We start from the raw sequence: 21762 nt of genomic DNA, 5'->3' as shown, positions 1-21762 counted from the left end.
AAGATATATCCTACTAAAACCTGAGGTGTTTCTCTCTGCAGCTCCTCCAAAGTTACTATAGGCATCCTCGCTGCTTCCATTTACAGAGTCCTGAAGGCAATTGGTTGCATGGATTTTATTTAGGGGTATAAGAAAAAAGAATGAATAGATCTGAAAATTTAAAAACAATGTACTCTTTTCCTTCAACTGTACAATTATGCACCACTTTGTGTTGTTCTATCACATACATTAAAGGTTTGAGTATGAGACAATGAAAATGTTCAAAGTGTATGATTAGTTTTGATGCTTTGGCTTAAGGATCATCTGTGTGGGGACACATGAGACACAAGATCAAAATATATAAAAATACTTAACCTTCACTCTTGCCTCTTTACCATCAGTCTCTCCACCTATTAGCCACTGCTCTCCTCCTATTCCCTCTTTCACACCAAGATCTTCTCTGTGGAAGTAGCTTCCCTCACTAATCCCTGCACTGACAGGAGAGCCAAGTGGGTCTTATTGACTATAAATATAACATGAGATGCACTGAAAATAAATGCTGTGTACCACCACCACCCCTCACAACCACCAACACACACCCTTTACTGTGCTCACTACTCCATCCCCATCTCATTCCTCTTCATCTTTATCCTAAATGCCACAGCATAAAGCGCAGCTCACTGAGACGCACGACACTCATAGGTATGAGATGAGGCTGAATTAAGTCTCATCACAACCGTATAGATACGAAAGCAGCTACAAATTATTTTAACGTACAGACATTTTCTGTTTTTTTCCCTTCAAATAGCTGGCAGGTAGAGCTACAGACGCAAGAACACAAACAGAATTTAAGGAAACAAATTGACGCTTAGCTCATTACAACGTGGGTGAATTTAACATTTTCTTGTGCACAATTATAAAGAAAAAAAAAAAAGTCCTTTCTTTATGTAAATGCAACACCCATTCTAGATGGCTTTACTCTTAAGTCTAAGTGCCTCAATGAGATGCATTGCTGGAATTAAACAGAAACCACTTCCAATCACAACCCACTACTCAAGACAGCAATTCTGCCTACAGTAAGTTCGCAAGGATTTAAATCAGTGGAACATCAATTAGAGAAATCCTTGTACGAAGTGATAGTTACATGCTTCACACTGCCAATAAAACAAGATTGTTGTCAATTGTTTGTCAGCCGCAGAAGCGTAAACAAACCCTCTCTCTGATATCTGATCATTCTTACCTCTTCAAAAAAATGACAGCTGAATGAGGGGCGGGACTGTGTAGCCCTGGGGCCAGCAGGGGGGGCTGGTCCTCCGCTCGTAATGTTTTACATGTGTGCACTTCTGTGCTTTATGGTACGGTGAGGATAGAGTGAGAATGGCACTCCATCTCGAGCACAAACAAGCCTTGTTGAGAGGTATATAAATTCACTCCACTCAGACATGGCACTGTAACTTGTCTCCTTTAGTTTGATAAAAGCTTCAAGATACCATCTGTAAAAGGTTCCTGCAAGGGCTGTACGTGTGTGTGTGTGTGTTTTGGAAAACAGTGACTGGTAGAATGGAGTTTACCTCGTACGGAGACAGCAGGGGTTTAGAGAAGGCTGTTCCCCAGTCGATTGAGAGGCGTGGGCAGGCGATCTGGACCCACCTGTAACAATAGAAAAAGGTCATACAAATCTGAGCTCAAATGTGTATTTATGAGGGCAAAAGAGGAAATGTGAAGCTTCGATGGAAGCTGAGACAGAGAGTTATTATTAAAAAGGCAGGGCACATCTGCGACTGCACATTGCACGTGAATTTGTGATGCAGCAAGTTGAGAGGGGGGAGGAAGCCTTCCTCCAACTGATCACCAGCATCTGTTGGTGAAATCTGTGCTGATTTGTACCACTTCTGAAGACAATTTGATTGCACTGAATAAGGAGCGAGCCAATGTGAAAGCAGGGCTTGGAAAGTAAGGAAAGATTGCAGTGGTCTAGTTGGGTGGACTGACTGCGGGAGGCATCAACATAAAAACAAGAAAAGGATACCAGGGTGAATTGAGAGAAGGAAAAAAAAGCTGCGAAAGAGGGAGAGGTTAGGTGAGTGTGAATAAAAAAGCTGCAAGAGCTGGTCTCCACGGAGGTAGCCTACATAGCTCACAGACAGGGTGGTGGGGCTGTGGTTTAGAGAGATGGGGTAGAGGTGGGCAAAAAAGCAAAGAGAGTAAGAGAGAAGGACAGAAGTATGCAGTGATAGGAATAAAGACAAAAATAGGAAGAGGGGTAGAAGAGGCGAAGATGAGAAGTGAAGTCAGAACAGAAGCAAAAAGTGAGGAAGAAGATTGGCAGGGAGGAAAATGTTTACTCTGAAAAATGCATGAGAGGAATGAGGAGACTGTGGATGTAAACAGCTGCAGGGAGGAGTGAACAATGGGAAAATGAAGACGGAAAAACAGCTGGGGGTACAAGGGTTAGGTTTCACAGATCAATGCTATCCACAGCTCCATCTCTACTGAGGCAGCATGTCTTACTTCGTCCCTAACCTTTATTACAGAGCTCCGTGGGAGCTATTGACAAATATAGATTTACCTGCCGCGCATAAAAATAAGAACACTACGTGTAAGTTAATGTCGACAACAACAAACCAGTCAGAGATTTGAGAAAAGGATTCAAGGCAAAAGAAAATACCAAAAAAAACCCAAACGTTTGGCACAAGTGAACCTTGCTGCAGTAAATACCCCTTTTGTTCATTCCTTATTTTCCAACTTTCGCAGTTTTTCAGCTGCAGAACAGACTGCACCACTAACTCTCACTCAGCTCTTCTCTCTGTCTCAGAAACATTCCACACCTCCTGGGCAAAATGTGACATTTTATAATTTTCTAATTATGTAGAATATTTTTTTATGGCTCCCCAAACACAGTGAAGTGTTATTTATCTTTCTAATTTTGAGTCAACTGAGTTAAAGAATTTAGCCCCAAATACCAGTCTCCTAAGACTAAGGCAGCCATTTGCTGATTTTCTCTAATTGCAACCCTTTGAATATTGCATATGCAACAATGCTGTTGCGACCCACATGCACAGGAGAAAATCTGTCAAGACTGCTTGTATGTTGTTTTTAGGATGTATTTTTCTCCATTTACATTTAGTTTTTCATTCCCATTATTATCTGCATGTAATTTAATGATACCAACATGCTTAGTCTAGATAGGGGTAATTATTTTAAAAAATGACAAACACATATTCCATTGTGAAGGTGTTCATACCATTTGAACCTGTGAAAAACGTTAAAAAACAATGTAACATCAATATAATTTACCAGAATTTTATGTTAAAGGCCAACCCAAACTAGAAAAACATTGTAAAGTGGGGGAAAGATAACACCTTTAGATTTTTTTAATAGGTAAAAAGCAATTAAGTGCCGAATGTATTTGTATTCAGCCAACTCTAAACTAATGCCAACCTATCGTTGCAACTATAGCTGGTATGTTTCTAACGACTTTGAACATTTAGAAACTACATTTTTTCTCACTTCTCAATGCAAAATATCTCAAGCTCAGTAAAGCTGTATTGAGAGCATCTGTGAACATCAGATTTCTTTCACGGTTGCCCTGCATTTAGTATCAACTCAGACCAGTTTCTCTTTCCCAGCTGAGGAAATCAACCCCCATGATGATATTTCCATGTCTTCCTGGGGGGGATTGTTTGTTCAAGGTGATGTGCAGTATTAGTTTTCCAAAATGTACATTGTTCTGCTCCTTCTTCCACATGTTTGCTGTGTCTCTTAGATAGCTTGTTTACAAATGGTAAATTGGATTATTTGTGGATTTTCTTCAATAGTGGGCTTTCTTTTTGTCACTATATCACAGCTGCTTCACTGATTGATGTTCTCCTTGCCTGGGCTGACAGTTTTGTCTTTCTATTTTCAGATGATGGACTAAACAGTGTTTGGGGGTAAGTTCCACCACAACTTTATCTCTGACCTGCCTGATGTGTTCCTTGGTCTTTATGTTATTGTTTCTTATCTCACGTTCTATAACGAACATCTGAAGGCCGCATAGAACAGCTAGATTTAAACTGAGATTTATATACACCCTGACAATTTACTAAAGAGTTAAATTTCGAAGGCTGCACTTAAGGCTGTCAGAGTAAAAATAATTGAACACAAATATACCACACACTTTTAGATAGGGGGAGGCAGTATGGTGATCTTAGATCTTGAAGGATAAGAAAATGTTGAGCTGCAAAAGCAGAGAGATCATGAGATTATCTTTAAGATGCATAAAATATACTTAATGATTGTGTTTTTAAAAAATTCTTAGGTTTCTGATTATCTATCAAACATATCATCTCAGAATGCAGCGAAAGTAAGGCAGGAATATTAAACCTTTTGGTTACTAAGGTAACCCCAGTTCTCTAAAAACTGGGTGAGGTATCTCACTATGGGAAGCCCCTTCAAATGTGACCAATACCACCACTTGGTGACTACCTCTTGAAGCTCATCAACAGAATGCCAAGAGTGTGTGGAGCAGTAATCAAAGCAAAAGGTGGCTACTTTGAAGAACCTGGAATATAAGAAATTTTTTCAGTTGTTTCACACTTTTTTGTTCAGTATATAATTCCACATGTGTTAATTCATAGTTTTGATGCCTTTAGTGTGAAGCTACAATATTCATAGTCATGAAAATAGAGAAAACTCTTTGAATGAGAAGGTGTGTCCAAACTTTTGGTCTGTACTGTATATATATATATATATATATATATATAATTTTATTGACATGATATTCCAACAACTTTAAAGATGCATTATTTTTATTATTGTTAGCAATAATAATAATAAAAAAAGTCAGTACTTTGTACAGCCACCTTTCACAGCAATTGCAGCTGTAAGTCGCTTTGGATAAGTTTCTATGAGCTTGCCACATTGCCACTGGGATTTTTCCCCATTCCTCAAAGCAAAACAGATCCAATTCCTTTAAGTTGGCTGATTTGTGTTTGTGAACAGAGATATTCACGTCCAACCAGAGATGCTAAATTTGTTTGAGGCGTGGAATTTGAGTAGGCCATTCCAACACATTTGAAGGTTTCCCCTTAAACCTATTGAGGGTTGCTTTAGCAGTATGCTTCATTGTCCTACTGGAAGGTGAACCTTAGTTCCAATCTCAAATCACAGGCAGACTGATACAGATTTTACTTAAGAATATCCCTGTATTTTTACACCATTTATCTTTCCCTCAACTCTGACCAGTTTCCCAGTCCCTGTTGAATAAAACATCTCCAGAGCATGGTGCTGCTACAATGACTTTTCACTGTGGGGATGGTGTTCTTGGGGTGATGGGAGGGGTTAGGATTGCACCAGACATAGCATCTTTCTTGATGACTGAAAACTTCGATTTTAGTCTCGTCTGTCCAGAGCACCTTCCTCCATACAATTAAGACAGTCCCCCTCATGCCTTTTGGCAAACTCAAAACATAATTTCTTATTTTTAACACTAAGTAATTACTTTTTCTGGCCACTCCATAAAGGAAGAGGTGAAAACTTTAGCAAGGCACTCTAAATACTGAGGGTAGAGTGGAGAATGACATTAAATATAAATGAGTTAATCAGCAGATTAGTGAAACTCTACTCTCTTGTGATACTATTAGTCTTTGTAAAGCTTCCTCACATCACTTTGGTGTATAATTTTGCTTGTGGATTCACTTAAGCGGATACTGTATAGCGACAACAAAGACAGCCATGATAAAGCGTACTTAATGTCTGCATATCTATACTGAGCAAAATGCAATATTTGTACCAATCAGTTTTTTTCATTTGGATGAGAAATACGGGAGGTGCTATTGAACACAGCCAAGCAGCTTTGACTTGATAAACAAAGGAGAGGTATGCAGCTTCAATGACACCTTCCTTACAGTCAACCAGGATGGTGTGATGGCAATGCAATGAATGGCTTCTGAGAGCATTTAAACACTGTATCAAAGTAAATGAAAATTGAAGACTGCAGACTTCTTAGACTTTGTAACATAAATCATCTTATCATATAAATTCAGTTAAAATCTTTTTATTTATATAGCGCCATTTTGCTACATGTCATCTCGAGGCACTTTACAAAAAAAGTCACTTCAGTCCAATTATACAGATTCCAAGTAAATTACTTATGCCTTATTCCCATGGCCTCTACTTTGGCCGGCTCCACTCCATTCAACCCATATGATGACTATTTCCATAACTGACTTTTCTGGTACAGGCTTTTTTGGTACCTGCTCAGCAACAGGTCCCAGTGGGGCTGAGTAGGGCCGAAACGTGAAGTGAACAGATTGATGTTCACTGACTGATCATTTGCATTGTTTAAGATGCCGGACTATACACACACTACACACAGTAGCACTGATCCAGGAGTACTTTCTTTGTGACAAAAAGTAAAAAGATAATGGTAGTAGCTCATTTAGTGGCTTTATTTAGGAGAGAAACAAAGCTAAACAGATAAGTAAGATAAGTTCTGAGCCAACATAAACAACATAAAGACATATGTTGTTAATGATGGACCAAATGGTGCCTCTGAAAGGGTCAGAGAACAATATGATTTTAGAGTCACAAACCTAGAACCACACATGCCATCCAGAATCTGAAGGATTGCCTAAAATCAATTCCCTAAAGATCAACAAGACTGAAAAACAATTAGAAGAATTCCAGTAATTGTATTAACAGTCAGACTGCTGTTGTTGCAAATTTAGGCATTTGGAAATATAAACATACAAGGGAGGGAAACAAATAATTTGGCACAATTATTTTTTATTAAAAACCAAAAGACAAAACAACCATGATTAATAATTAGTGCTTAAAACACAATATCATGTCATTATTTGTCATTTTCTTGATTCATTTCCAGAGAACCTTCTAAAAACAGTCTATTCAATACAACTTTATTGTTTAACATGCATGAATAATTATGCTTAATTGTTCCTAACTGTATCTTTTTACAGCATGCCTTTGTGTTTTAATAATGCGCTGATTAAGGATTAATTCTAAAAGCGCACTAGGAAGAGGTTGGCGGTTGTTATTAATGAGCAAAGAGTCTTCTGTATAAATCCGATTAGTTACAAGAGTAGAGTCTAAGAAGAAAGTAAAACAAAAAGCATTAAATGGGCAAAAGCTCACTTTTAAGGGGTAGAAAGCGCAGTAAAAAAAAAGAGGAAAAGACAGACTTGAAGTATTCGGAAAGAGAGACTTGTTGGTACTTGAAAAATGGTCTAAATGGTTTCCTCAGCTCCAGATGAATCTCACAAAATCAGAATATCACTGAAAAGCTAATTTGTTTCTATAATTCCATTACAAAAGCAAAACGCACAAAGACGAAGTACACACAGAGTGATAAGTTTCAAGCATTTATTACTGGTCATTTTAATCATTATGGCTTCAGTTAATGGAACCCCAAGTTTTCTCTGAATTTAGAATATTCCAAATGGTAAATGTAGATAGAGTCAGTGCTTCAAAAGACAGTGCACACAGGTGTATCCAGGACATGAGCTACAACTACCGGATTCATTGTATTAACCCGAAACAACCCAAATATGTTACGTGGGCTAAGGTGAAAAAGGACTGGACGGTTGCTCAGTGGTCCAAAGTCCCCCTTTCAAATAAAATGTATTTCCTTTGGAAATCAATGATCCAGAGCATGAAGGAAGAGTAAAGGGGGTTATAATCCATGGGGTATGAAGTCCAGTGTGACGTTTCCACTGTCATTGTTGATTTGGGGAGCCATGTCATCTGCTGGTATTGGTCCACTATATTTTACCAAGTTCATATTGCCAAGTTCAAACTCAAAGTTATGTATGAGTAATTAGTTTATGCTTCCCCTTGCTGACAAGCTTAATGGAGATGCAGATTTCAATTTACTAGCAGGACCTGTCACCTAGTAACACTGTTAAGAACCAATACATGGCTTAATGACCACTGGTTCACTGTGATTAATTGCCCAGGAAACTGACCTTACCTAAACACCATAGAAAGTCTCTGGGATACTGTAAAGATAAACCAAATCTAAAATAACAGCTGAAGGATCCCATTAAATCCATTAAATGCAACTGATTTACTGCCAACATGCCACACCTCATTCAAGTAGAATTTCATGCAAAAGGAGCCCCAGGCAAGTACTTACTGCAACGACTAACGGAGACCTTTTTATTGATTTTACATGGTTTTAAAATGTTTTGAGAAACAGTTTGGGGTAATCATTACCTGTGGGCCAGAATTAAAATTAACAAAAGGTAATTTGTCAAATTTATCAACCCATGTGTAATGAATCCATTTAATGTTTTGAATATTGCTTTTTTAATTTAATACCAGAAAATAATTTACTTTTCGATGACATTCTAATTTAATGGGATGCACCTACATTATGGTGGTATGGTAGGAACCTTTATAATCACGAGCTATGAAACAAAAAGAAATCTGCACTGAATGAAGTAGAAAGAACTATCAAGAAAAAAGATAAGTTAGGATTTAGGCTCAAATAGTGTGGCATCACTTTACCACTCACATGTAACTCGACAAAGAAAGCCAGCAGACATAAAGAATCCGTGATCATGACTTCATTCTTTTATTCACTCTTAAGAATGTGTTTACTTCAACAGAAAGTAGAACCTTTGAACACAAGCACACATGCCAGGATTAGAGGAGCAGATTTCAGGCCCAGCGAGCTCCATGCTGTGATGTATAAAAGCTAAAGCCATGTCACATTTTCTGCAGTTATGCAATGTGAGCTCCAACCTGGCCATACTGCATTCCCTGCTGTGGACCATTACAGCCCAACGTTAAGAGGAGGAACCTCCACCTGCATGATCCTGCTTCAATTTGACTCTCTGTTTCAAACCACTATAAGCATTAAAAGTTAACCTTTCAGAACTGCAGGGAAAAAGTGTTCACCTTTAATGCCAGGCTTAATTGAAATAAAACAATCAATTCCCTTTAAATGTGGCCCAAAATTACATTTTAAACCGAAAGATAAGAAGTGCTCTGTACATTGTTTGCCGTCTTAAATAAATGTGTCTGTGATGTTCAGATATATGTACAATAGTTTAAAGCATGCTTGGGGACAGACTAATTACACACTTAAGAGCATATGCTAATGGCGCTTTTCTCCTTACATGGAAAAGTATGTGAGTGTTTAATGACATAGACAGCCTGCGGGTGGGCTCTGTACCCTGCGCTGTCTTATAGTGCTCAGCGGCAGCACACACTACATCTACCTCTCAATCCTCCATTTCTTTCACTGCCTCTTATTTCTGCTTTTATGCAACCTCAGCATCATACACCTTTTTGTTTGCCACTGTCACTGTAAGAGAATGGAGGATGCATGCATTTTTTTAGGGTATTCTGAACAGACAGGAGAAAAAGATACAGTTAAAAGAGAAGACAAAAAGTGCAGTATGATGAAAGTTTGCAGCACAAAAGTATTGAATCGGTTTTAAGAGTTTATACAAACCTGTGGAATTTGACGTTTTTAATTTTTTAGGTGTTTTATGAAGAACTTTATATCCCTTTGTAGTACATCAAAAAGACAAAATGAAGTGCTGTGCACATTTATTGATACCTTGAGTAGTGGTGAATTAAAAGCTATATTAAAAGAAATGTGTATTTTTGTAGTAGCATAATTTCACACTGAAGACTAACAGCTGACTGTGGAAAATTTAGTTGGGAGGAATTTCCATGACTAGACTTACTGTACCAGTGGCATCCTATCACAGGAGCTTGATAGAAAAACTTCAATGTATCACTAACCTTTCCGTCACAGATGTGCAAGTTATCTTTGCAATTTGTCCTAATCTAGCCCCATAACATAATAGAGGCTAACTTTTCAAAGGTATACTTATAAGATGGATGGTCACTTTCGGCTTCATTCCAACTTCTATCGTCTGCTTTAAATTCAGAAAGAACTTAAAGAACAATAAAATATTTCTAATTTCATGGATTGATGTGTTGTTTTGTACAGCTTTTAGTTAGATGCATGTTGCAGATGATTTAAAAACACGGAATTTGGTTTTCATTTACATTTCACAATGCATGCTGACCCTTTCAAAAACAGAGTTGTAGTTTGCGCCTTCACTTTGTATTCTAGACTTTTCCTTTGCATCAAGGCTATACTTGCCACCAAAGCAGATCTTGTTGAAAAGCTTTTTTGTCTGTAATGAGGGTTTGTTTTGGTTGGGCAATTCGTGCCTGAATTACATAATTTTAGCATTGCACTTGTACTTCAGTCTGAGGAGCACAAAAACAAAATAAAACAAAAGAATCACTTTCACCACAATCTCTGGCTTTCCAAACACAGCCCCCTCAACTATCTCCACGTCTCTCCTGCTCAATCTCTCTCAGACCTTCTGTCCCTCTCTCACCCACTCCTCCCTCACACATCACACCTCTCATTACTCCGCAGTGCGAGGCCAATCCGAAGGAGGGTGAGTGCCAGCGCCTCGGTGATTGGAGCTGTTGCAAATCAGTGGCTTGCTGACCCCTTGTCCATCTTCAACTCAGCCTTTGCAGCTGGAAGTCCAATAAATCAGACAAACTGAGATGTGAAGTCAGACAGTATCTGATATTTCATTTCAGTAACTTGAAGAGTAAATTTCTAAAGATAGGAATGAATGTGGCTGGCCTGAGTGTTGGAGAATATTTCACCGTCTTCAATTGTGAATTTTTACTTTAATATGTGATCAAACAAGTTGTTTTGTCAGGAGGATTCATGGTTTTCCTGGATTTCATGCAAGGCAATGTGTTTATTGACATTAGATTATTAAAACAGGCGAGTTGGAGAAAATACATAAACACATATTCAAAGCATTGGTACCACTCTGTATTTCTCTATGTAGTTTTACACACTTATATTGATGCAATAGAGGATAAAGTAAGCTCTTTAGTGAATTATTCATGTAAGAAATCCACTTTCTGTGAACTCCGTTTTAATGCTGAGGAAAATGTATGACACTTTCAGGATGAATTATGCTGGAAATTCACCAAGACCTGAATGCCAATATTGTTTACGAACCCACAGGCTTAAAAACAGTGTTTGTCAGCTGTGTTGTAGTACACAATGCCAAACTATGCTGACACCTCAATTATGCATATAATGATGCTTACAGAATACATCAGAAATATTGCTGATTTACTACTTGCTGTTCATCACAATTGCTCAGAAGGGGAATAAGTTGATATATAAATTATTCATGTCAATGAGACAAATGTGGTTAGGTATTTGCAATAAAAAAAATATTGCACCACCTTGAGAGTACAGGTTATTTCCTTTATCTGCATAACCAACATGAAGAGGAGTTTTAAAAAGCAAAATCCAATGTTGCAGATTTTGTAGCCCTCGTTTATTTTTTTTTTACTTTCAATCACAATAATTTGTTTTAGAATAACATTTAAGGAAACAACAGCTGTTGACCTATGTGCTGTATGTAACATTAAACCGGAAGAAGAGTGAGCACACGTTAAAAACACAATACAATTAATTAGAGGGATCATAATAAATGTCTTAAAATTATACAGCAACATCATAATAATAAACCTAGGACTGATTTAAAAGCCACTGAATGAAAATGGGTTTTTAGCTGTAATTTAAAAAGAGTTAACATTGTATGTTGGAGAAGTTGGTTCCACAATTGGGGCCAACAACTGCAAAGGCTTGATCATCTCTGCGATAATTGTGTTTTAAATCTAAGATTTAAAACACAATTATCATGTCTCTGTACCATGAAACAACAAGCAGCAAGCAATCACCCTAAGTGATCTTAACTGACCAAATTTTTATGAGTTAAAATCAAATCATATTGGAGCTTAACCAACAAGAGCTCTGTAGTTCAGCAATAAATTCCTAAAGTTGATCTTAGTGAAGAGTGACAAGTATAGGTGAGATATACTCATTTTCTCATCCACGTTAATGGAGAAGCTCCGTCATTCTGGTCCAAATGTAGACATGATAAGGAGGCCTGACTAATACCAACAAACACCGAATTGCAAAATACAAGTTGGAAACACACATTTAAAGATCACTAATAAATGAAAATAATTTTACCTTCTTTTTAAACAAAAGTGGAATGAAAAATATACAGCATACCCAATTTGATCCTAAGATTTAAAAAAACAAATATCATGTCAGGATTTTTTAAGTGTGACTTCACAAAAGGCTCCAGGCTACACATATCCAAAGTAGTAGTTTTCTGGGAACCACTAGCACCAATGCAGGGTGGTGAAACTGCAGGAATTTCCAAATTTGAAAACTCTCTATGGCAATTAATAGGACATTGGTATAATTAACAGGAATTTATTGTAGGAATCAGAAAAAAACTTAGACTTTAAAATATTTAAGATTGGCTATAAACTGATTATAAATATAGTTAGGAAAATATATTTTTGCCTAATATGGTAAGTAAATTTGAGTCAATCACATGTACACACCAAGTGCTTAACTCAGGGGTATTGAAACCACGCCCCCCTACACTCAATCAGCACACTTCTAGAACCCTGGACTATTTAGGCCACATTTTGAGCCAACGCCACTGATTCACATGTTGAATGGAACGTTTTTAGAGGGAGTGGGGACTCTTCTCATTTTAAGTTTCAAACTGGAGATGGGGGTGTCATTTTATGGAACTTGGAATATTTCCAAAATTCTCCAGCTTAACTTTTCAATAAAAGTTTCTGGAAAGTTTCTGCCTCTTTGGAAGTCATTACCAAAGATGAGTATTTTTACTCTTTTATCCTCACTGAAATTAGGTTAATTGCTTTTGTCAAGACAAGTAAGCAGTGTTTTAAAAGAAAATGAATTTATACAATTGAAATGTGTGTAGATCTAAGTATAATCTGCATAGCTATGAAAAGAGATGATATATTTTCTTAAAAGAGAGCTAAGGGAAGCATGGGGTGAAGAATATTATTAGCCTTAGTATAGAACCTCGAGGGACACTGCAAGAGCCAAGATGTACACTGAAACTTTGATGGAGTAAACATGCAAGTATAGAATCTGTATTGCAGACACAAGTCTCGAAAAACATTGTGATGTACTGTGTCGAAAACAGCTATGAAGTCTAAAGGCATAACAGCTAAATCACCAGAATCTAGTGATTAAAGGTCATTAAAACTTAAAAAAAAGTCTTATTCAATTAGTCTGCTTTTCGGTGACAAGCTGTGGATTCCAAGACAGCAGAACATTGTTAATGGCAGAGATATACCAAAACAGCAGTGTTATTTATTTTTTCCAAAATATTTAGATATCGGATCAAATTCAACACATTCAAAATTTCAGACTCTTTCATAAAAATATAGGCAAAAAAGACAAAAATCAAGTTAAACCTTCGGGCCAAAAGGCCAGGTAACTGAATTTAGCCGTATTTACACCCCAAGTTGCTGCCTTTGCAGTATCTAAAATGTTTTCAGATACTACTGTTAAAAGGTGTATATTAGTATTTGGTGATATTCCTGGAATACAAAAGAGCCACTACCCTAGTTAGGAGGTCTTAGGCCAAAGAAATCTACTTTGCATAACTATTTATATCCTCTTTCCCCAGTATAGGACTTATAGTGATTATTGGAATCACTAATCTGAAACAACTAGAGAAAAACAACAAATCAATTTATCACATAACATTTACTAATTGAAAGCAGGATGTGGATCCTGGATCAATTCATGGATCTGAGAGATCAGCTTGATATTCACCTGGAGAAATCAGGATTACAATGGTAAACGAAATTAGTCCCAACACAGATTTAGGGAGTGTTAGCCTAGCTATTTTGGGGATAAAATGTAAACATATTTCATGATATTTTTAAATAAATGACTCAAAGGCTGGATGGTGAACAAGTCATTCCACTCAACTTATCAGAAGTTTATGTTCTGAAGGATAACAATGTCGTTCGGTCAGGACCTTGCAGAGATTTTTCTTACACAAAAACATAACAATCACCTTTCAACTTTGAAATAAGAGGAAGCTGTGGCACAAGAGCTTACAAAAACCAACAAAATACATAGCATGAGAAGTTTTTAAGACTAGTGAAAATACCAAAAGGACTACCTTTTCACTGCATTGGAATAAAAAACCTTAGCCTTGCACAATAATGCTTTTATTCAGTGTGGCTCCAAGGCATTAGGGTCTTCTTGAAAATAGATCTATACATAAGGTGTAACAGCACACCAGGTGGTTCACTGGCCGGGTTGCTTGCTGTTTTAGTTTAAAAAAATTAGGTGATCTGTAAATTTTAACTTTGGTTGTCACATTTAAGAAGTAGTATTCTAGAAGAGTAAATGTACATCTGAAAAGATGAGTGGACAGATCAAAGCAAAGCAAAAAAAAAAAAAAAGTTTAATAGGTAAATGACAAGCGTATGTGTTTATCTGTGAATCTTAATACTTACGCATCTACATCTGGAATCAGATCCAGCTTGCGGGGAAAAATCTCAGAGAGCAGCACTCGGGTGAAGGACTTGCCCAGAGATTGAAGCCTTGACTCCAGGTGCTACAGAAAAACCCCAAAAAAAACCGTCAATAATCAAAAATGGGGTTCAGTTAAATGAAAAGGCTCGAAATTAACCCTGCCTTTGTTCCAGAGTGTTGGGCATGAATTGGAATATTGTGGGGATGCATCTGTAGGCCCTACCAGAAGGCAGATTCCCATGAAAAACACACAATATTTAGTCATTTTGTGCAATTTGGTGTCATTTTGAGGAATTGTTTTTATTTGTACTAACCTGTACTCCAATAAGCATTAATTCAGAGACAAACATAGATCCATTTTAGTAAGACATGTAACAATTCTGTGGGCTGCACAGTGGGGCAGCTAGTGGCACGGTTGCCTTGCAGCAAGAAGTTCCTGGGTTTGAATCCTAGGCCTGGGGTCTTTGTGGATGAAGTTTGCATGTTCTTAATGTGCATGTGTGAGTTATCTCCAGGTATTCCGGCTTCCTCCCACAGCCCAAAATCATAACTGTTAGGTTGATTTGTCTCTCTATATTGCCTTTATGTATGAGCGTGTGTGTGTCTATGCTTTTCCCTGTGATGGACTTGCTACCTGTCCAGGCTGTACACCGCATGTCACCCAATGACTGCTGGACTTAGGCAGCATCATCCCCGTGCAGGGTAGTGGGGGATGTATAGATAAGTATTGCTATTTTCCATTTGTCACTCCACTGCCATGCTCAAAGAAACACATTCACATTGCAGGTCATTTGATGGCATTTTCTTCTGTTGACCTGTCAGCTTAAAGTTTACAAAAACTTCATGACCTAACTTAGTTATGAATCAGCCAATAGAGTCAGAATGTCATTCGTATTGTCATTAAGCAGGGGAATTTGTGTCACAGTGTAATGCAAAAGACAACATAGATGTACACCAATCACAACAATAGTAACCATCAATAAAATGAGTACATGCTTCAGTCAGTGCAGAAAAATTATCTCCAGTTAAGTACCTAGTGCAGGTTGATCATTTTAATGGCTGTAGGTATAAAGTAGAATTTCTCTGTTACTTTTGGCCCTCAGGAGCCTGAATTGCTGAAGAGTGGGTGATCAGGGCTGGTCATAATTGCCTGTGCCTGACATAGATGTCAGACAGGGAGGGCTGCTGTATGCAGATTATTTTACTGGCTGCTTTGATAATATCTGATGTTCATAGAATTGATTCTTACCCTACCCGGGGTGAAATTACGTGGGAATGTTTACTTGGTGCTTTTCTCATACATCAGTCTGTCTAGGCTTGCGATTTCTAGGATGTACTGGTTGATTTTCCATGGTTACCTTGAATGTTATGTTTCCATATAAAAGCCAGATGATGTTTTCAACCGTCTTCATTTCAACTGCACTCTAAATGTTTGTTTTTCTATTAATTTGTTGCAGAAGTATGGATTGTACATATATTTTCCAAATATAGAATATGAAATATGTTCAAGTTTAAATCACCTAAATTAGTTGAAATGAGCTAAATGCTCTCTTGGCAAGTGGTGAATTAACCCAAAATGCTATGTTTGTTTTTCCTTGAACTAGTGCTTTACAAAATGCTGATGTGCAGTATGAGGAACAGAACTATGGACAAATCTTTACTTATGTGTTTGACTATTGTTACTGACAGTAACAACATTTATATTGGGTTCACAATAAAGTTGAACAAAGTCTATTGAGACCTCTCTCCTCTAACTACTTAAGGTTGTCTGCGTCTGTCAGAAACAAAGTAAATCATGGCCTCAAGTAGTATTTTGGCTGACTTTTTATGTTGAGAGCAGTGATAAATATGTCTGTAGCTTCACAGTTCTATAACCCCAGAGTTACCTCTCCAACACCTGTAATCACTTTACATTTTCCTCTTCGCTGTACAGCCTCACAATATAAAATGATATATTACAAATCAAAGCACACCACATCTACTTTCTCTGACAGCCCTTTGAGCTCCCTGTATGCTTGTTCAGATGTGTTGATTTACTGGCAACAACCTCAACAAGAAGAAGCTTTAATTAGGATTTCAGTCTTTGAAGCTTCACATTTGTACCCATGCATTTATTGCTTAATAATGTCTCCAAACTAGTGACTTTCTGAAAAGAAAGGTAAAGACAAACAGTTCTCACTGCAATATTGTCCAGGTACCAACAAGTTTTACACAAATTTCCCCCTACTAATGTGTCCAAGTCTTCTTTCAGTAAAATCTGGTCATAATACTGCCACAGACAAGTACTGGATTGTTGACTCTTGCAATTACTTCATGCACATGCTGTCTGTAGTTTACCGTCTGTCTGTTCTGATTTTTTTCCACTTACTGAGTGTACAGTGCCTTGCGAAAGTACTCGGCCCCCTTGAACTTTTCAAACTCTTGCCACATTTCAGGCTTCAAACATAAAGATATAAAATTATAATTTTTTGTGAAGAATCAACAACAAGCGGGACACAATCGTGAAGTGGAATGAAATTTATTGGATGTGTCAAACTTTTTTAACAAATAAAAAACTGAAAAGTGGGGCGTGCAATATTATTTGGCCCCCTTGCGTTAATACTTTGTAGCGCCACCCTTTGCTTCAATTACAGCTGCAAGTTTCTTGGGGGATGTCTCTATCAGTTTTGCACATCGAGAGACTGAAATTCTTGCCCATTCTTCCTTGCAAAACAGCTCAAGCTCAGTGAGGTTGGATGGAGAGCGTTCGTGAACAGCAGTCTTCAGCTCTTTTCACAGATTCTCAATTGGATTCAGGTCTGGACTTTGACTTGGCCATTCCAACACCTGGATACGTTTATTTGTGAACCATTCCATTGTAGATTTGGCTTTATGTTTGGATCATTGTCTTGTTGGAAGATAAATCTCCGTCCCAGTCTCAGGTCTCTTGCAGACTCCAACAGGTTTTCTTCCAGAATGGTCCTGTATTTGGCCCCATCCATCTTCCCATCAATTTTGACCATCTTCTCTGTCCCTGCTGATGAAAAGCAGGCCCAAACCATGATGCTGCCACCACCATGTTTGACAGTGGGGATGGCGTGTTCAGGGTGATGAGCTGTGTTGCTTTTACGCCAAACATACCGTTTTGCATTGTGGCCAAACAGTTCGATTTTGGTTTCATCTGATCAGAGCACCTTCTTCCACATGTTTGGTGTGTCTCCCAGGTGGCTTATGGCAAACTTTAAATGAGACTTTTTATGGATATCTTTGAAAAATGGCTTTCTTCTTGCCACTCTTCCATAAAAGCCAGATTTGTGCCGTGTACGACTGATTGTTGTCCTATGGACAGACTCTCCCACCTCAGCTGTAGATCTCTGCGGTTCATCCAGAGTGATCATGGGCCTCTTGGCAGCATCTCTGATCAGTCTTCTCCTTGTTTGAGATGAGAATTTAGAGGGACGTCCGGGTCTTGGTAGATTTGCAGTGGTCTGATACTCCTTCCATTTCAATATGATTGCTTGCACAATGCTCCTTTGGATTGTATCCAAATCCGGCTTTAAACTTCTCCACAACAGTATCTCGGACTTGCCTGGTGTGTTCGTTGGTCTTCATGATGCTCTCTGCGCTTTGAACAGAACCCTGAGACTATCACAGAGCAGGTGCATTGATACGGAGACTTGATTACACAAAGGTGGATTCTATTTATCATCATCAGTCATTTGGGACAACATTGGATCATTCAGAGATCCTCACTGAATTTCTGGAGTGAGTTTGCTGCACTGAAAGTAAAGGGGCCGAATAATATTGCACGCCCCACTTTTCAGTTTTTTATTTGTTAAAAAAGTTTGACACATCCAATAAAATTCATTCCACTTCACGATTGTTTCCCACTTGTTGTTGATTCTTCACAACAAATTCGAATTTTATATCTTTATATTTGAAGCCTGAAATGTGGCTCTCACAGAATCACTGGCTAGGAAGGGTGAGGTTCAAGCAAATCTATTATCAAACCACCACCTCTAGAGCCATTTGGTGGACAGAAGGTATAATTTTTGATAACTGTTGCAATTACGTGTTGGCAGATAACCTCAGAAGGCATTTTTGGTTTGAAATTTTTATTTGGACCAGAATTCCAGAAAACCAAATCCACTGCCTTGAAAGACCAACCAGAAAATCAAAGAACTGGTCATCAAGCAAATACTATCTGTCACAACCAAGGACATACTTTAGTAAAGCACCTACTTATAAATGTCACCTAATTAATTATAAGTAATAGGGAAAAATCCCTGAATCATTAGTCTATGCAGTTGTTTTTATTCATTTAGACAAATCTAGAAATGGATAGTCCAGTCTGGACTTTATGCATTATTTGAAAGAATGAGCTGAGAAATCAGGTGGTGAACAATGTATGGCTTCATATCCACTGATCTGGTTCCATCTGGTTGAATGGAAACTCAAAAATGTAATTATTTTCCATTAGCTAACACCTTCCCAGTGTAGTGATAGTTTTCTTTCCTTGAAAAGTTTGGGGGTGCTTACTGAAGATGAAACACATGTGGGAAGTAATGTTGATGCTGATGATCCTTCATGAATATGGTCTGCTTTATGACGTTTAAAAGTAAAGTGCTTCACCCTTTCCAGCTCAACATTCTTTCTTGTGTCTGCATTCCACTTTGTACATCAGTGCATGATGTGCCTGTCTTTTCCTGTGTAAGGATTATGATTATTGATTAATTAACATTTATCAAAAATTATAATAAAAAATTATAATTCAGGAAAATAATTTCTTAACCAAAAATCATTACTTACAAATAGAAATCAGAGATGTCTTCTGGTGTTGTGATTATGGGCTCAAAGCTCTCAATAATTACAATTAGTTATTTATATTGATAATGACTGATAATGATTGGTAATAATTGATAATGTCACTGTTTATTCAACCACTTCACCGAAGGTGGGGGAACTTCGGCCTTGTTTTGACAAATAAACTACTCTTGCACGAAATAAACACAAATGCTTCTCTTAATTAAATATATGAAGATTTAGTGAAGTCATATAATTCTAATATACCACCATTCTGGTCCAAAAACCTTCACCTAACTAACAAGCACCATTCTACACAAAGGGGATAAAAAGGACTATCTAACTGTCATGATTTGGGGTTGTTTGGTTTTTGGTTTCGGGGTTTTTCCTTATGTTTTTCACTGTTCAAGTTTTGAATCATGTTTCTGTTTATTTTCCTGGTCATGCTTTTGTTTTGTCGTCTTGTTCATGTTTTGTCAAGTTTAGTTTTCGGATCTGGTTATGCTTTTGCTTCATATTTTTCTAGTTTGTGTTCAAGAGTCTCTGTTTTGCTCCAGTCACGTTTTGTTCTGTTAATTAAGTTTATTCGGTTCACCTGCTTCAAGTTAATCTGTCTCCTTGCTCCACCTGGTTTTCACGCCATATATTCACACCTGTTCTGTTAGTCATCGCGGAGACATTCTCATGCTCATGTCTTGTTCTCTAACCAAGTCTTGTCTTTTTGATCATGCCATGCCTGTCTTGCCTGCCCGTTAGTTTTGTTCCTGCCTCCTGCTGAGTGTGAGATTTTGTTATTAAACCTTTTTTTTGACTTACCATCACGCTGCCTGCTCGTCTGCATTGTGGGATCCAATATCAAGTAAACCGTGACACAAACAATAATAACAAAAGAAAATATATGCAGATTGAGTGTCTATGAAGATCAAACCAGCGGTTTTATGGACAAAATGTGCAATTTGGGTTGAATGGAAAGAGAAGTCCTTCTGGTGTGCTGCTGTCTTGATAGCGGCTATCAGCTGGGAGACGGTGGGCTGTGCCCTTAGCCACTAGCAGCTGATTGCCCCAAATCTTGAACAAAAAGTCATAAAACTCTGAGGCGGGAACTCAGTGGAAAACTCCCAGTAATAAAACTGGAACAAAGGTGTGGTCAGGCGAGGCCCAGACCACAGCTGCTTTGAATGGAAAACATTAAAAGTCCAACTACTAACTCCCGGGTGATTTGGGATCAGCCGAACAAAAACATGAACACGCACCTTGCTGATCGCATCCGCGTTATGCGATTCAGCCGCACTTGCACAGCAAATCAGAACAGCTCAGCATAAAACACTTCAGTCAGTATTGCATGCAACAAGGTGATACCTTGGATTAACTACTGATGATTCTAAATCACCTTCACTATGCCTCATCCTTCCCAGACCTCTAAATGCACCTATCCAAATTAATATAAAATGGTGAACTTCTCATCCGTCCAAGACAAAACAATATGAAGAACCGTTTACTTGACTGAATCAACAAGGAGGAAAACTCATGTCCTTGGAAATAAAACCTCTGGGGGTTTTCACCTGCGCCAGGTGTAGGCACGGTCTTTGATTGGTAAATGAATCTTCTGACTTTCTTGTATCAGACAGATTTCCAGCTTTCAAGCTCTTCCAGGAATGGCCATGTGAAGAAAAAGTTCGCCTGCGAGCTTTTGTCTCTCCAGAGATGCGCCTCTGTTGTGTCGTCCCGTGAGATGCACTCGAAGTTGTAACGAAAGTTTATTTTCCGGGGATTTTATAATCTCGGGTGATGTCAGAGCTGCGACATCTGTTGAGCTGCGTGTGTTGACCTGTGCAGCTTAGACTGTCTGACCAAAATGGATGACCCCAACACCAGCAACAGAAACACTATTCAGTAGTGAAACTGTTACTGAAGGAAGAACACTTGAAGATGGCCATTTTCAGTATAAGTAAGATGTTTAAAAATAAAGACAGAGGAAGAACAAAGACAAAGCCTTTTCAAAATCACAGTGAAGGAAAGGGTCCAAATTCTAGCAGTGATAACTGCTCTAATCAGCAACTCAAGATGCAAAGGACAATTTAAAATGTCAACCCTCCATTATTGTGTCTCCTTTTTAAAAATTTTTATATACTGTTGTTACAGCAGCAACTCTCTCCCACACATGGCGTTACGTCGCCTTTTCTCCGAATACAAATAAAAAATTAGGTTCTTCGGGATTTTTTTAGGAGTGATTCCACAACAAAATACAGCATTATATTCATTTTGTTGGGGGTTAGACCAACACATATCCCTGGAGAGTAGCATACAAAGGTAAGGTTAGGTTCCTTTTCAGCTTTAATAGGGAAGTTATATGAGACCCCTTATATATAACCTTATCAACAGGATGCATGTATCAATAAATAATCTGTTCTTCAAGTGTAGAAACTCCAGTTCCCTGCTGAATCTGTCTTTGGAGATGTGGGCAGTTGGGTGAGGTGTTTTGTGAGAGGAAGGCTACCAGATGGAGGGAAGAAATCCAAAAATGCTCTTTAAGTGAGATAAAGGTAAAAGCAATGTAGATATCTACCCTCCCTGGGAGGATTATGAGACATTTCTATGAC

General features: G+C 38.1%; 1 protein-coding gene across 2 annotated transcripts in view; it reads right to left on the bottom strand.

Moving 5' to 3' along the window:
- Positions 1 to 21762, bottom strand: part of dph1 (diphthamide biosynthesis 1) — a 97132-nt gene that overhangs the window by 2369 nt on the left and 73001 nt on the right. For both annotated transcript variants that reach the window (XM_047391473.1, XM_047391474.1), the window contains exons 9-10: positions 14362 to 14462; positions 1551 to 1629 (exon numbers count right to left, since the gene is read on the bottom strand). In XM_047391473.1, coding sequence (XP_047247429.1) covers positions 1551 to 1629; positions 14362 to 14462 — 180 coding nt within the window. The remainder of the gene's footprint in view (positions 1 to 1550; positions 1630 to 14361; positions 14463 to 21762) is intronic.

This window comes from Girardinichthys multiradiatus, chromosome 18, assembly GCF_021462225.1.
Source record: "Girardinichthys multiradiatus isolate DD_20200921_A chromosome 18, DD_fGirMul_XY1, whole genome shotgun sequence".
NCBI classification, from domain to species: domain Eukaryota; kingdom Metazoa; phylum Chordata; class Actinopteri; order Cyprinodontiformes; family Goodeidae; genus Girardinichthys; species Girardinichthys multiradiatus.
This window is presented reverse-complemented; position numbering and strand designations above follow the sequence as displayed.